Source organism: Petaurus breviceps, unplaced genomic scaffold, assembly GCF_028583685.1.
Source record: "Petaurus breviceps papuanus isolate PSGF00001 unplaced genomic scaffold, PetGlider_PUasm1.0 207, whole genome shotgun sequence".
NCBI classification, from domain to species: Eukaryota; Metazoa; Chordata; class Mammalia; order Diprotodontia; family Petauridae; genus Petaurus; species Petaurus breviceps.
The window spans coordinates 26,881,269-26,895,607 of record NW_027185850.1 but is presented as its reverse complement, the minus strand read 5'-3'; the positions used below and the strand labels follow the sequence as shown (position 1 = coordinate 26,895,607).

At 52.0% G+C, this 14,339-nt stretch overlaps 1 protein-coding gene across 1 annotated transcript in view; it reads right to left on the bottom strand.

The window, feature by feature from the left end:
- The window catches only part of LOC138164829 (cytosolic carboxypeptidase 6-like), an 824,829-nt gene that overhangs the window by 43,726 nt on the left and 766,764 nt on the right, over positions 1 to 14,339 (bottom strand). The window contains exons 7-8 of the mRNA XM_069092755.1: positions 7,202 to 7,316; positions 2,251 to 2,362 (exon numbers count right to left, since the gene is read on the bottom strand). Coding sequence (XP_068948856.1) covers positions 2,251 to 2,362; positions 7,202 to 7,316 — 227 coding nt within the window. The remainder of the gene's footprint in view (positions 1 to 2,250; positions 2,363 to 7,201; positions 7,317 to 14,339) is intronic.

The following is a 14,339-nucleotide window of genomic DNA, read 5'->3' as shown; positions in this document are numbered from 1 at the left end:
TCTCTCTCTCTGTCTCTGTCTCTCTGTCTCTGTCTCTCTCTCGTTCTCTCTCTCTCTCTCTCTCTCTCTCTCTCTCTCTCTCTCTCTCTCTCTCTCTCTCTCTCTCTCTCTCTCTCTCTCCCTCTCTCTCTCTCTCTCTCTCTCTCTCTCTCTCTCTCTCTCTCTCTCTCTCTCTCTCTCTCTCTCTCTGTCTCTCTCTCTCTGTCTCTCTCTCTCTCTCTCTCTCTCTCTCTCTCTCTCTCTCTCTCTCTCTCTCTCTCTCTCTCTCTCTCTCTCTCTCCCCTCTTCCTCCTCCTCATTTCAAAGTAACTCCAGGTGGCTCTGAAAGCTGGTTATTTTGCTCCCAGGAGAAGGACACTACTCATTCCAGCTGCTTGGGGCACTGGCCTTTATGAGGAAGGCGAGTGGGAAGCCCCACTTGGACCTTAGATTTCCTAGAAGATCCCTGGGGGAGTTGCTGGGGCTGAGGGGACCAGGGAGGCGGGAGGCGGGGCTGCATAATACAGACCCTCCCTTTGAGGTCTGTCACTGGGGCTCTGGAGCAAAGCCTGAAGCTCCCTGGGTTTGGGGAAGGCAGGGGAGAAAAACCTGGGGGTCTAGATCCTGGGGCTTTTGGCCCCTTGTTGCCAATAAGATTCTGTATGACCTTGGACAAGACATTTCCCCTCCTAGCTCCCTCTCCTGAATGACCTCCCAGGTGCACTTAGAGAACACCTGGAGATTCTTCATCCAAGTCACGTTCCAATAAAGAAGAAGGAAGATGGCCAAGAGGGAGGCCTTCCCATCCCCCCCATTCACTCTGTAACAAGCATCTGGTTTGGACAGGATTGTTGGCCCTTTATCTCCCCCTTAGACTGGGAGCTCCTTCAGGGCCGGGACCATTTCTGCTTTCTTTGTATCCCCCATCCTTGACCAAGGGCCTGGCACATAGTAGGTGTTGTAGGCTTGTTGACTGACTGACTGACTGACTGGGTGAATCACTTTGTTGCTGTTTAGTCATTTTCACTTGTGACCCCATTGGGGGTTTTCTTGGCAAAGATACCGGAGGGGTTTGCCGTTTCCTTCTCTAGCTCATTTTACAGATGAGGAAACTGAGGCAAACAGGGACAAGTGACCTGACTAGGGTCACACAGGTAGGAAGTATCTAAGGCTGGATTTGAACTCAAGTCCTCCTGACTCCAGGCCCAGTGTTCTATCTACTGCACCCCCTAGATGCCCAGGAGCACTGCATCCTCAGAATTCTCCATGGTCTCACTCCCTAGAACAACAATGGTCCCTCAATGAGCGGGTGTCACAGCTGGACCCTAGGCCTCTCATTCATAGTTCCCTTCCCATGATTCCCGCCCCCTGCTCACCTCACTGCTTACATCTCACCCTCGGTTTTAGGGTGAACTTGCATCGGTCTCACCTGTTTTAGCTCTGCCAACCCCAGGCACGGCCGCTCTCCTCTGTGAGGTGGGGGTTGGTCTTAAGTAAATGATTTAGTATCTGAGAGACTGAGTTTATAGGATAAGGGGATGTGGCGCTGCTAAGAAGCAGTCCCTGCACCCTTAGCCAACGTGTCCCTGGAAGGTGTGCCCTGAATGGGGCCTGCAGGTCCTATGCCCTCTGAAGCCTTTGAACACCTTCCTCTCCTTAGGCCCTGGCCCTAGGTCAAACTGGCAGGACAAGACATGAATAGTGTCTTGGGCAGAGAAGTGATGGCTGTGTTACCCCGGTCCCAGACACCCTGGCTGAAGGCAGCCTCCAAGTGGGTGGGAAAAGCTACAGTGTTCCCTCAGTGGAGAGGCCACCCCTGCTTCCCCACCAGCCTCCAAGGCCCACATCTCAGAGCCACCAGCCTGCCAGTCCCCGTGCAGCTCTTCAGGGACAGAGGCAACAAGTACATGTTTCTCTGGGCTCCATCCCTGGTGGGATGTCCCGAAATAGAGTTGTAATGAGAGCCGGGCAACCAGGGCTTGGTCTGCAGAAACAGCTGAGCTTGGCGCTTCCTGTCTGTGCTGACCTATGCCTAGTTGAGATCTCCCAGGTCTGGCCCTACCTTGATCCCTCCCCAGCATCTCAGGCCTCTGTCTGTGGGGCCATGAGATCTGGGGCCTCCCACTGACCTCTCTCCTCCCCCCTCAGTTGAATTTGCCTTAGTGCTGGCCAGAATTCCCGGCTGGGTTTGTCCCAAGGGCTACCATCTAGTCTCAGCCCCCATCTCACCCCGAGGCAGAAGGAGCATAGCTATGTGGGGTCATCACTCACCGGGTCACTGTGCATCTGGATAATAAGCTGCTTCACCCCGTACAGAGTCGGGTGGGCCCATGGGGAGGGATCCAGCCAGTGTCGATTCAGGTCAAACCCCATCAGGGAACACCTGGAAAAGAGCCATGAGCAGCAGTCAGGCAGGGCTTGGGAGAAAAGTCAGTGGGGCACAGAGGGGCAGCCCAGGAGGGACAGCCAGAGCTTTACCCTGCTGTCCCAGGGCAACCCTGGGAGGGAGACAAGGGGAAACTGAGGCACAGAGCCAGAAAGGACTTGTCCAAGGCCTCTAATGAGGTCACTAATAAGTGGTGGAAGCAGGGGTAGGCCCTGGGTCTTCTGATGCCAAGTTCTGGGCTCTCTCATGATAGGAAGGACCAGAAAAAACCCCACTAAAACAAGAGGCAGGAAGCCTAGACTTTCAGTTCAGTTCAGTTCAACTCAGCTCGCTCCAATTCAATTAGTCACTGTGCGCAGTACTAGGGACACAGAGACAAAAATCACCTGCCCCCCCAGGAGGAGACACTCTGCCAGGGAGTTCCAGCAGGCACCAAATAGGGATAATACAAGGACCACTGAGGAGCAGCACAACTTCCTGCTGGCACGTGGGGGTCAGCCCCAAAGCCTTTGGAGAAGTGGCCTGGTTCCTATGGTCCCCACATTCTAATTGTGAGGGCAGGGATTGGGGGCAGCTAGGTGGTACAGTGGATAGAGCACCAGGCCTGGAGGCAGGAAGACTCACCTTCCTGAGTTCAAATCCAGCCTGACATTTAATAGCTGTGTGACCCTGGGCAAGTCACTGAACCCTTTCTGCTTCAGGTTCCTCATCTGGAATGTCAGAGCTGAGAGGGCCTTAGACTATGGAATGGCAGAGGGGGACAAGAAGTGGAGGGAGGACCTTAGAAGCTAGAACAGAGAAATGTCAGAGCTGGGAGGAACCCTAGAACTGGGAACGTCAGAGCCAGAGGGACCTTACAAGAGAGAATGTCAAAGCAGGGAGGTACCTTAGAATATGGAATGGCAGAACTGGGAGGGCCTTAGAATCTAGAACAAAGAAATGTCAGGGCTGGAGGGGGCCTTAGAACTAGGAATGTCAGAGCCAGACAGACCTTAGAACATGGAATATCAGAACTGGGGGGGGGTACTTATAGATAACCTAATCCAATCTTCTTATTTTACAAAGGAGGATAGTGAGGCTTAAGGAGAGGAAGTACTCTGTTCAGCCAAGGCTAGGAAGTTAGTGTGGAGTTGGAACTGGAAACCAGCTCTCTGGTCGACCAGTCCTGGCCTTTCCACTGTGGCACAGCCTGAAATTATACCCATCAATACCTGAGCCCCCCCCCCCCCCATCACCACCTCCTCCACCTCCTCCCCAGCTCTGGGCACGGTACCAGGTGAACCAGAGCTCAGTCTAGGCGAGGGAGGGATCCAGGCAGGGTCTGCTGAAGCTCCGGATTCTCTCCTGTGTGCTCACAGGCCCTGGCTACCCCACCCAGGGGCCTCCATTTCTCCCACAGACTCAGCTGCTTCCCCAGCCCCGCACCCGTCCGCCTAGAAGAAGCTGCACACTTCCACCGTGGGGGCAGAAGCCGCCTCCACACGCAGGCTGGCCATCTGGGCTCTTTTCTGGGAGTCTCAACACGAAGGTGATTTAAATAATTGGTTTTGGCTGAGAGCTCTCGTGGGTTAGTTTCTTGATTAGACTTCCAGCCCTCAGAGAAACCTGGCTCCAGTTATAGAGGACACACAGAGAACCGGAGACGAGTCATCCCAAGAGGAAGGGGCCAAGGGCTGGCTCCTGCCACAAGGTGCAGACTTGTGGGAAGGCTAAGAACCAGCTTCTAATCTTGTCTCTCTTGCTAGCATGCTGGGTGACCTTGGGCCAGTCACCTCCCATCTATGTCTCTCTTTTTTCACCTACCAGAGGATCAATAAACATAGACTGTGAGACCTGGAAGAAAGCTAAGACCATGGACTGATCATTGGGAAGGGGCTTAGAAGCCCTGGGACCCTGAGTATCCCTCCTCTGTGCTCACTGAAGCCTGCTTTCCCCAGAGCTAGGTGACATGTCAGACCACACCTCTATCACTATCTCTAGGAGGGAAGGGGCTCTTGGTCCCAGGTTTCTGTCTTTTCCATCCACTGTGATCAGTTTCTTCTCATTCATGAGAGAATCAGAAGGGAAATAAAATCTCCCCGACCCCAGCCCCGGGCCAAGCCCTGACCCGGGCCCTGGGCCTCTCCTCTCCTCATCACAGACTGAGTCATTGCATGAATCTCTTCCATTTGTCACAAATGGAAACTGGGCAAGCCCTTGTGGCTGGCTCCATGCAGTCTCTCCCCATATTGAGGCAATCATCTCCTAATGACATTGGGCTGGGAGGATAGAATGTGAGCCCTGGGATGTCCGGAAATGGCTTCCAAGCACTCCCCAGCCCAAGCCCGGCCAACGCACCAAACCAGGGGAGGCTTAGTTTCCTTTGAAAAGATCTCCAACTATGAAGGCCGTTCCTGTCACAGGCCCTCAGAGGCCACCTAGCCCAAATGCCCCATTTTACAGAAGAGGAAACTGAGACCCAGAGAGTGGTTCCTCCCTGGAATTAGCGTCAGAGCTGGCCCTGGAAGCCTGGTCACCTTTCTCGGTGTCTATCTCCAGGGAGGGCAGTGAGTGAGGAGAAGTGCACCTGCAGCCCAGGGCTGGCCCTGAGGCCCTGCACCTTCCCAGCTCCCCCAGTCCCAGCCAGGGTTGGGTCTACATCCCATTAGACTGGGAGTCCCTTGGGGGAAGGGGTCACATCTTTGCCTTTGTATCCCCAGCACTTAGCAGAGGGCCTGATTCTGGGGCAAAGGCATGGAGGTGGGAGTGTTGTCTTAGAGGAACTTGTAGAGTGGTTTTTGCTTCATTTTCAGTCGTGTTCAGCTCTCCACGACTCCATTTGGGGTTTTCTTGGCAAAGATTGTGGAGTGGTTTTGGCCGAGCCATTTCCTTCTCCAGCTCATTCAACAGATGAGAAAACTGAGGCAAACGGAGTTAAGTGACTTGCCCAGGGTCACACAGCTAGTAAGTGAATGAGTCCAGATTTGAACTCAGGAGGATGAGTGTTCTTGACTCCAGACCCAGCACTCTGTGCACTACAGCGCCCCTAGCTGCCTAACAGAGAACATGCTGTTCTGTCACTTGAGTCATGTCTGACTGTTTGCAGCCCCATCTGGACTGGCAGGATACTGGAGTGGCGGGAGGGGTGGCAGAGGCCATCACATAAGGAACTAAAGTCTCTCTGCCCAGAATGTGGTTCTGGTCCTCAGGCGTCTCGCGGGGAGCCAGGATAGAGCTTAGAACATGTCAGAACTGGAGGAGACGTAAGAATGCGAAAATGTCAGGTTCAGAGTGGGAGGGGTCTTAGAAGACAACATGGGATGTCAGGAACACGGGATGGTAAACCATAGAGATCACCTAGATAAAACTCCTTATTCAATTGAGGAAACTGAGGCCCAGCCAGGTGAAGTGACTTGTCTAGTAAACAGTGGAGCAGGGCTTTGAATTCAAGCCCTATGACCATAATTCTAAGGTCTTAGAACAGGGAACATCAGAAGCGGGAGGGGCCCTAAAGATAATTTTTGTAGGGCCCAAGAGAGTCCCCAGAGGGGAGGTGACTGGTCCAAGGTCACACAGCTGCACCCTGGTCCCAGTGCAGCAGCTTTCCGGCCGTACCGTCCCCAGATTTTATTCAGAGCACGCACATCTGACATCAGCCACCCTCCCTGTACAAACGGGGCTCTCTATCTCAAGATGACAAGATAAATGACTTTGCTGGATCTCTCTTCTTAATTAGGTGTTTGTCATGTGTACTCCATGGAGCCTGGGATAAGTAAACAGCCCTGGACCTTGGAATTCATTTATTGGTCTTATTTATGTTTCTGGGCATAACAAATCGATAATTGCCAGGTAGGGCCTCCTGCTGCCACTGCCTAACTGGAATTTAACGACAATTACCTTTTGTTACCATAGAGATGGGGCCGGAGTCCTTCCCTGCAATAGCTCCCCTCCCCGCCCCCTCCCACCAAACCCCGCTTGGGGAGGGGGGAGGCTGCAGTGAAGCATTACCATAGTAATTGCCTCTCTGTCATCATAAAAGGAGCCAGGCCCCCAAAGAGATCTCAAGGCTGCAGAATTTCTCATCTGCCAGAAAACTGGCTAGAAAGCGGGGCGGCAACAGAAGGGGCAGAGAAAAGAAGCGCAGGGGAACCTGGGCTTTCAGGGCTGGAGGGCACCCCAGGGCCATCTCGCCCAGAACGCCCTGAGAAGGAGTCATCCTGCTGGAAGACCATTGGGGGTGGGGGACTCACTACCTGCCAGGACTGGGCCTCCCACTTTTGGACAGCTCTCCTCATTGGGCTGTTGGGGTTTTTTGCCTTTCATTGAGTCAAAGGCGTTGGCAGAGAGTGCAGCCACTTTTAGGTCTAAGAGGTAATACTCAGAGGAGGGAGTGCTCAGAGACCAACCTCTTTCGCTGACTATATTCATCTGAGGTTATATTTGGGTGGTTGCTGGGTTCCATGAAATCCACGGGTTGTCAAAAGACCGCAAACAGGTCAGTCCAGGGCTCATTCCATGGCACCCAACCTCGCACCACTGAGAGGAGTATCTGGGAACTTTTCCGATCTAAGGCTTAAAGTAGCTGAGCGAGTGTGGAGGTGAGGGGTGGGGTCCTAATCCCAGCTTGGCCAGGACACGAAGGATATTTCCTTTATCTGAACCTCAGTTTCCTCACCTATAACTTGAAGGAGAAATACTTGGTTTGTGGGGCCCTGAAGCTACTCTCAGCCAACACTGGTGCTGACCATGCCCTGGGGTCATGGCTGGCCCAAAGCTTGTGCTTTAGGATGCTTTTATTCCCTCTTCCTGCCTCCCTAAAGCTCCCATCCATGGGCTTTCCAGTGGGGCATCCCTTACCTGTAATTTCCCAAGTAGACTCCATCAGGGTTCAACATGGGTGCAATCTTGAAGACGAGGTGGTCCCGCAGGACTCGGGCAATTGGGTGGTGGCTCACAAGGAAGTCAATGATCCCTGGGAAGAGGAACAAAGGGACAGAGTTAAAAGTGTTCCCTGCCTAGCCAACACTGTGGCCATCCCCACTGGGAGCCATGTTGGAGAGGGCACCAATTCCAGGAAAGGAGCATCTATTCTGGTACAAAACAACATTGCAACCCTAAGAGGTAGAAGCTGTTATCTCCTTTGTCTAGTTGATAAAACCGAGGCAGAAAGAGGTAAAGTGACTTGCCCAGGGTCACACAGCTAGGAAGCGTCTGAGGGCACATTTGGAGACATCAGCCAGCAGGGAAAGAGAGGGATTTGGCAGGGTGGTTGGTGCTAGAGGTTTTCTGGTGACCCTGGAGTGTACAGGTAGCCACCTACTCTTTCTATAGAAGTCGGATCTTGATGCTACCTCACCAAAAAGGGGCTGATTTCTTCACTTTGTCAGGCTAAGAGTCAGGAGCCCTGGGTTCTATTCCTGTCTCTGTCACTTCCTGAGCAAGAGCAAGCCTCTCCCCCCACCCAGCATCTCAGTTTCCTCTGGAAGATGCAAATTGGGTAACTGGCCTCTAGGGTGAATTAGCTTTGCCAATCTATGATCTCTGTTGGTGGTCCCATAAGGCACTGGGACCCCTTCCCTGGGTGAAAAAGTTTTAGTGGCCTGCTATTGAGGAAAGTCAGAGATGGGTCAGCAGGTCTATAGGACAGCTGAAAAGTCAGTACATCCCTGGATTGTGTTAAGGGAGACTTAACAATCCATAAGGAGGTGAGTCCCTCTGTCCTTGGTCCTGGTAAGGCCATGTCTGGGGCACTATGCTCTCCTCTGGGTGCTACCACGTAGGAAGAACACTGACAAGATGAAGAGTCCAGAGGAGGGCAGCCAGGATAGGGAGGGCCCGGGGTCCATGTCCTGTGAGGATCAGCTCCAAAGAACTGGGCACCTTGAGCCTCCAGAAGAGAGGACTGGAGGTGGGGCTGTCATGTGGGGGAAGAATAAAGGTTTTTCTTCAGGTATGGGTTGGACTGGAGATCTATGAGAGTCTTTCCTTCTCTGGGATTCTGGGATTCTACCAATGCTTTCTTTCTCTCCGCTTCTCTGGGGTTTTGGCTGGGGTCAGTAGCATCTCTCTGTCCAGCTGTCCGGCTGCATGTTAGGCAGCAGATCCAGACCTTCCCCCTGGCTGGTTGGGCAGCTGCCTTCCTTCTTTCATCCTCTCTCCCTGCTTTTAATAGCTGCCTAATTGGCAGGCCAATTAATCTGCTCATCTGTGAAGAGGAAATTTCGGGCACGGAGGAGCTCGGCTTCCAGAAGCCCTCTCGAAGGTAACATTAACGGGACCTGGCTTGCTGAGCACCCTGCAACATGATGTCAGGCCGCGCTGGGAGCCCAGGTCAATTACTGGACAGATTAAGCAATTATTAGCCACTAACGAGGGCGGCTGGCATCATTACCCTTCCTGTTTACCAGCAAACTCTTATTTTCAGATGAAGACCAACAAATAAATTAGGGAATCTGCTTTGGTGTGGGCTCAGCGGGCAGAGATACCATGCTGGCTGTTGTCTCCTAATGGGTACTTGACCTCAGACCAGCCAGGCCTGGAATCCCAAGCCAAGCCAGATTCCCAAAGGGATCTGGATTTCTGTCCATATATCATCACTCTCTACCTGCCTTCATGGTCAAAAGGGTCACTAATTAGTGGCCACACTCCAGGACTTGACCTTCCATGCTGTTTAGCCCCACTATATCTGGTGGTTATGGAAAGCAACCTGGATTTAAATCCCAGCACTCCCACTGGCCAGCTTGGCTGTGCCCCTTTCAGGCCTCAGTTTCCTAATATGTAAAAGTGATGGAGTTGCACTAGATATCCAAAGTCTCTTCAGCCTAAATCCTTTATATTATAGTCCCTCAACAGAGATGGTCATTTCCTACCCTGCTCCAACTATTTTGTCCCCCATCTTCCCACTGGTAACCTGGACTGTGCCCTGGCCCTGAGAGAGGACCTTCTGCCTCATCCCACCAGGTGTGTGGTTGAGAAATATGGGACACTGCTGTTTCCGGAGAAGCCCAAAGCAGGCGCTTCAAACCAAAACCTTGCTCAGCTCCCAGTACAGTGGAGAGGCAGTGTGTGGAGGGCTTCTGACCCATGATGATGGAGAAGGGTGCAGGGAAGATCAAGGTGGCCAGAAAAGGGGGTCAGCCATTGCTCTGCATGGCCCCAGAGGGCAGAACCAGACAGACTTTACCTCAGTAGAAGGGAAAGCTTCCCGACAAGTAGAACTTGTCCAAATTGGGACGGGGGGTACCTTGGGAGCACTTTTTGGGCTTAAGAATAGCTGACGTTTGGAGAGTGGCTTAAAGTTGGGGAGCTGCTCTGTAGACACTATCTCACTTGATGCCCACAACAACCCCATTTCCTCATCTGTAAAATGGGAATGATAAGGCCCACTAGATCCCCAGCTGGTGAGGGTCCCTTGAGATGACAGAAGAAAAGTACTTTGCAAACCTGAAAGTGCTACAGACATTCCTGCTATTGTTATCATCATCATTGTTGTACAAGGAGGGAAAGTGAGGCCAGAGAGGGCAGCCCCGTGTGGTATGTAGCAGAGCCAAGATCTGAACTGTGGCCCTCATCTCCAAGTCTAGGGCTCCTTCAGCTGCCTCCTAAAGCTCTGCATCCACATCTCTGGGAACTGGCTAGATGGGCTGAATCCACAAGGGGCAGCTTCCCTCCTTCCTCTGCTGGCCTTGCCCATTCAGACTCCTGGGGCCATCTGCTAACCCTAAGGGCATGTAGGTAACACAAAGTCAGGCACAACATGCAACACTGGGCTGAAGATAATGATGAATGATGGTGAATGCGACGTCTTACACATGGGTTCAAAATATGACTTCAAAGTATAAGATGGCAATGGGGAAGAGAAAGCAAAGACAGTGCTTTGTCTGAAAAAGATCTAAGGACTTGAGTGGACCACAAGCTCAGCATGAATCAAGGGTATCATTAGGCAATCAAAACATTTATAGTGTGGGGTGGCTAGATGGTGCAGTGAATAGAACACCAGCCCTAGAGTCAGGAGGACCTGAGTTCAAAACTGGCCTCAGATACTTAACACTTACTAGCTGTGTGTGACCTTGGGCAAGTCACTTAACCCCAATTGCCCTGCCTTCCCCCTCCAAAAAAAAAGCAAGCAAAAAAAAATTTATAGTGATCTTGGACAACTTAATCAAGAGAGGTGTCCTGGTTGATAAGGAAGTGTTAGATGCACTGTCCTGTCCTCTGGTCAGGCCACAGCTAGAGGGCTGAGTTCAGCTCTGGGCACTAGTTTAGGAAGGACATTGACATTCACCAGCAGGTGAAGGGCCTCCATTCCACATCTCACAAGGATCAGCTGACAGAACAAGGGATGGCTATCTTAGAGAAGAGAAGACTCAAGGGAACCATAACAGCCATCTTTAAGAATCTGAAGGGCTGCTCTGTTTGGCACCAGGAGGTGGCGGCTCCTACAAAGGCAACCTTAGTTTGAAGATTGTCCTAAGCCTTGGAGCTGTCCAGCAGTGACAGGTGCTGCCTGAGGAGGTGGCCATGGGGCTTTGTGCTCAGGAAGGAGCTGCCTTAGTGGCCTCCCAGTCCTCACCTCCGACATTATGGGAGTCCTGTTCCCTTGGGTAGGACCCACATATACCATTCCCCCTGATCCTCAAAGGAGTTAAGCAGTTGAATCTGTTCATACAAACACAACGGCCTTCCCCCTCTGCTCTCCAAGCCAATTCTCCTCTCACCTGCCACCTTTTCCTGGCTTTGTCTGCCTAGAGGATTCACAGGCCTTTCATAGAATATCTTCCCCTCTCCCCCAGCACCTGTGTTTGTGCCTTCCCACCTGGCCAATGGAGACACCATTGTTTCATTTTGCAGAAGGAGACATAGACCCAGCGAGGCTGTGACTTATGGAAGGTCACAGAGCAAAGATTCCATCCCTTAGTTCCCTGACTCCAATGTCTGGCTTCCTTCTGCTATATATGTCCCTGGTGGGGTGGCTAGGTGGTGCAATGAATAGATCACTGGCCCTGGAGTTAGGAGGACCTGAGTTCAAATCCAGTCTCAGACACTTAACACTTACTAGCTGTGTGACCTCGAGCAAGTCATTTAACCCCAATTGCCCTGCCTTCCCCTCCAAAAAGCAAATGAATGAATAAATAAATAAATAGATAAGTAAGTAAATAAACAAACAAACAACATATGCCCCTGGCTCCAGCTCTGGCTTGGCCACTAACACAGCATTTCCTTCTTCAAATTAGGATCTTCAGCTAGACTAGAACTGGAATGTTTCAGAGACAGACGAACCCCAGAGGACATCCAGCCCAAGCTACTCAGTTTTGAGGTGAGGAAACAGAGGCAGGGATAGTGAGGTTGGCCAGTCAACAAACACTGATTAAGAGCTTTCCCCGTGCTGGGCCCCTGACCTCAAGGAACTCCCATTCTAACTGGGCTGATGACTAGGCAAATACAAGATATATGCTGTTTTGATGGAAGGCAATCTGAGAGGAGGTCACTAGCAGCTGGGGTGGGGATGGAGGACAAGGAAAGCTCTCCTAGAGAAGATAGCATTAGGGCTGAGTCTTAGGAAGCCTGGAGGTAGAGGGAAGAAGGGACAGCATCCCAGGCATGGGGGAGAGCCAGTGCCAAAGCGAGTGTGAGAAACAGCAAAGAGACCAGTGAGGCTGGACCCCGAAGCACACAGAGGGGAATAAAATACAGGAAGACTGGAAAGATAGGAGGCGCCGAGATGTGAAGGGTGCTTCAAGGCAAACAGAGGACTTTATATTTGAGCCTGGGGGTGATCAGTGCTCACTGGAGTTTACTGAATGGGGCTGGGAGGAGGAGGAGGATGACATGGTCACACCTACACTGGGGAAAGATCACTGTGGCCTGTGTAGAGGAGTCTTTGGAATGGGGAGAGATGAGACGGGGGGGCCACCTGAGAGGTTATTGCAATAGTCCAGGTCAAAAGGGGTGAGGACCTGAACTGGGCTGTTTGGCTGGAGAGAAGGGAACATACATGACGGACATTCTAAAATTACCAGATTTGAGAACAGACTGGCTATGCGGGGTGGGCGCAAGGCTCTGAAGATGGCGTCCAGGTTGCAAGCCAAGGTGACTGAGAGGACGGTGGTACCCTCAGTGTAAAGGGGGGAGTTATAAGAGAGGAGGGTTTGGGGGGGAAGATCATGAGTTCCATTTTGGACATGTGGGGCTTGAGATGGCTACAGGACATCTATTTTAAGAGAGGTTAGGGCTGGATATATGGGATATGGACATGGATATGGGGATCCACTTCATAGACATGATCATTGAGCCATGGGAGCTGATGAGGTTATGAAGGGACATAGTGTAGAGAGAGTAGAGAAGAAGGTCCAGGACAGAACCTTGGCGGACACTCCCTGGGGAGGCAGACAAGGAAGAAGTCCAGTAAAGGAGATGGAGGGGGAGCTGAGCAGCAGAGAGGAGAGTGTCCAGGAGGAGGGACATTATCAAAGGGCCACAAAGGTGAGGACTGAGAAAGGAAGGAGGTGCCCTGGGAGCACGATGGCAGCTGGGACTGACCTGAACTGGAATCTTGGCTCTGCTGCTCACCACCAATGGGACCCCAAGCAAGTCATGTGTCATGCCTGGGCCTCCCTCTCCTCGCCTGTAAAATGAGGGGGCTGGACAAGACGACCTCTGAGATGCTTTCAGTTGGCAGTGACGAGATCACTGGTAACTTTGGAGAGAGCAGCTCCTACTGGAAAGAAGCCAGAGCTTAGAAGAGAGCGAGAGGAAGGGAACGAGAGGCAGAGAATGTGGGTATCCTTCTCAGGGGATTTAACCAAGAGGGGAAGATCGATATCCAAAGACAGCTGCCTGGAATGGATGAATTGAGAGAATTTTTCTAAGGATGGGGGAGGCATAGACGCTTTCTTCACAAGCATCAGGGAAGGAAACATGAGATAGGGAGAGAGAGAAGATTATTGAGAGAGGGAAGATGACAGAGGGGCCAATATTCTGGAGGAGGTGGCTAGTGTTGGTCAGGAGAACTGCCCCTTCATCAGAGGCTGGAGGGAAAGAGGAGATAAGTGGGGGGTGATGTCAGAGAGAGCTCTTGGGAAAGGACTTCAAACTTTTAAGTGAGATATAGGAAGAGAATTGGGGTGGGAGGAGGGCCATGGGAGGTTTGGAATGGCAACCGTGGAGAGTGGCTTAGAGAATTAATGAGAGACAGAGAAGAAATAATTTGGCCAAGGCCACTCAGGTCCCAAGTGCAGGTGCAGCATTCAAACTCAGATCCTCTGACCCCAGATCTCTAAATTTTCTATGTCTGAGATCCCAGAAGCCAAGGCAGAGCTAGAAGCAGTGAGGGGGAAGAGAGAAGGAGGCTTGTCATGAGGTTGAGATCTCCAGCCATTGGAGCTACTGGATTACAAAACAGGTGGCCTTTTGAGGTAGTGAGCTCCCCGTCACTGGATGTAGAAGTCTGGCTGCACAGGATAAAAGGTGGGCTCCAGGCCATCTGAGGCCCCTTCCATTTCAGAGATTCTGTGTTTCTATGATTTCATGGGTTTTTGCTGCAGTTTCTCCACTGGTAAAATCATACAGTCCATAGGAGCACAGTTTTAGAGCTAAAAGGGACCCTGGCAGTCATCTAGTTCCCAGCTTGTTTAACAGAGAAGGAAACAGGGGCAGAGAGGGACAGTTGGTCCTTGCCCAAGGTCGCAGAGGTGAGGAAGGGGCAGAGCTAGGCTTTGAGGCCCTGTCTAGACTAGACATCCTCTGGGACTCCTCCCAGCTCTGACAGCCCAGGACTCCACATGACCTTGAAAGGCCCTCTAGTGCTAAGATTCAAGACAGCCTAGCACGTGGGGTCCTAGACTAGCGAGTGTTCTGAAGCAGGAGCTGTTGGGATTGGCTGTCCCCCAACAGCCCCAAGGTGTCCTGGAGCCCAGAACCAGCTGCTTTCCTCTGGCTGTCTCCAAGTGCTCCCCCTCCAGACTTCATTCATTCGCACAACAGCCGGCCAGACAGG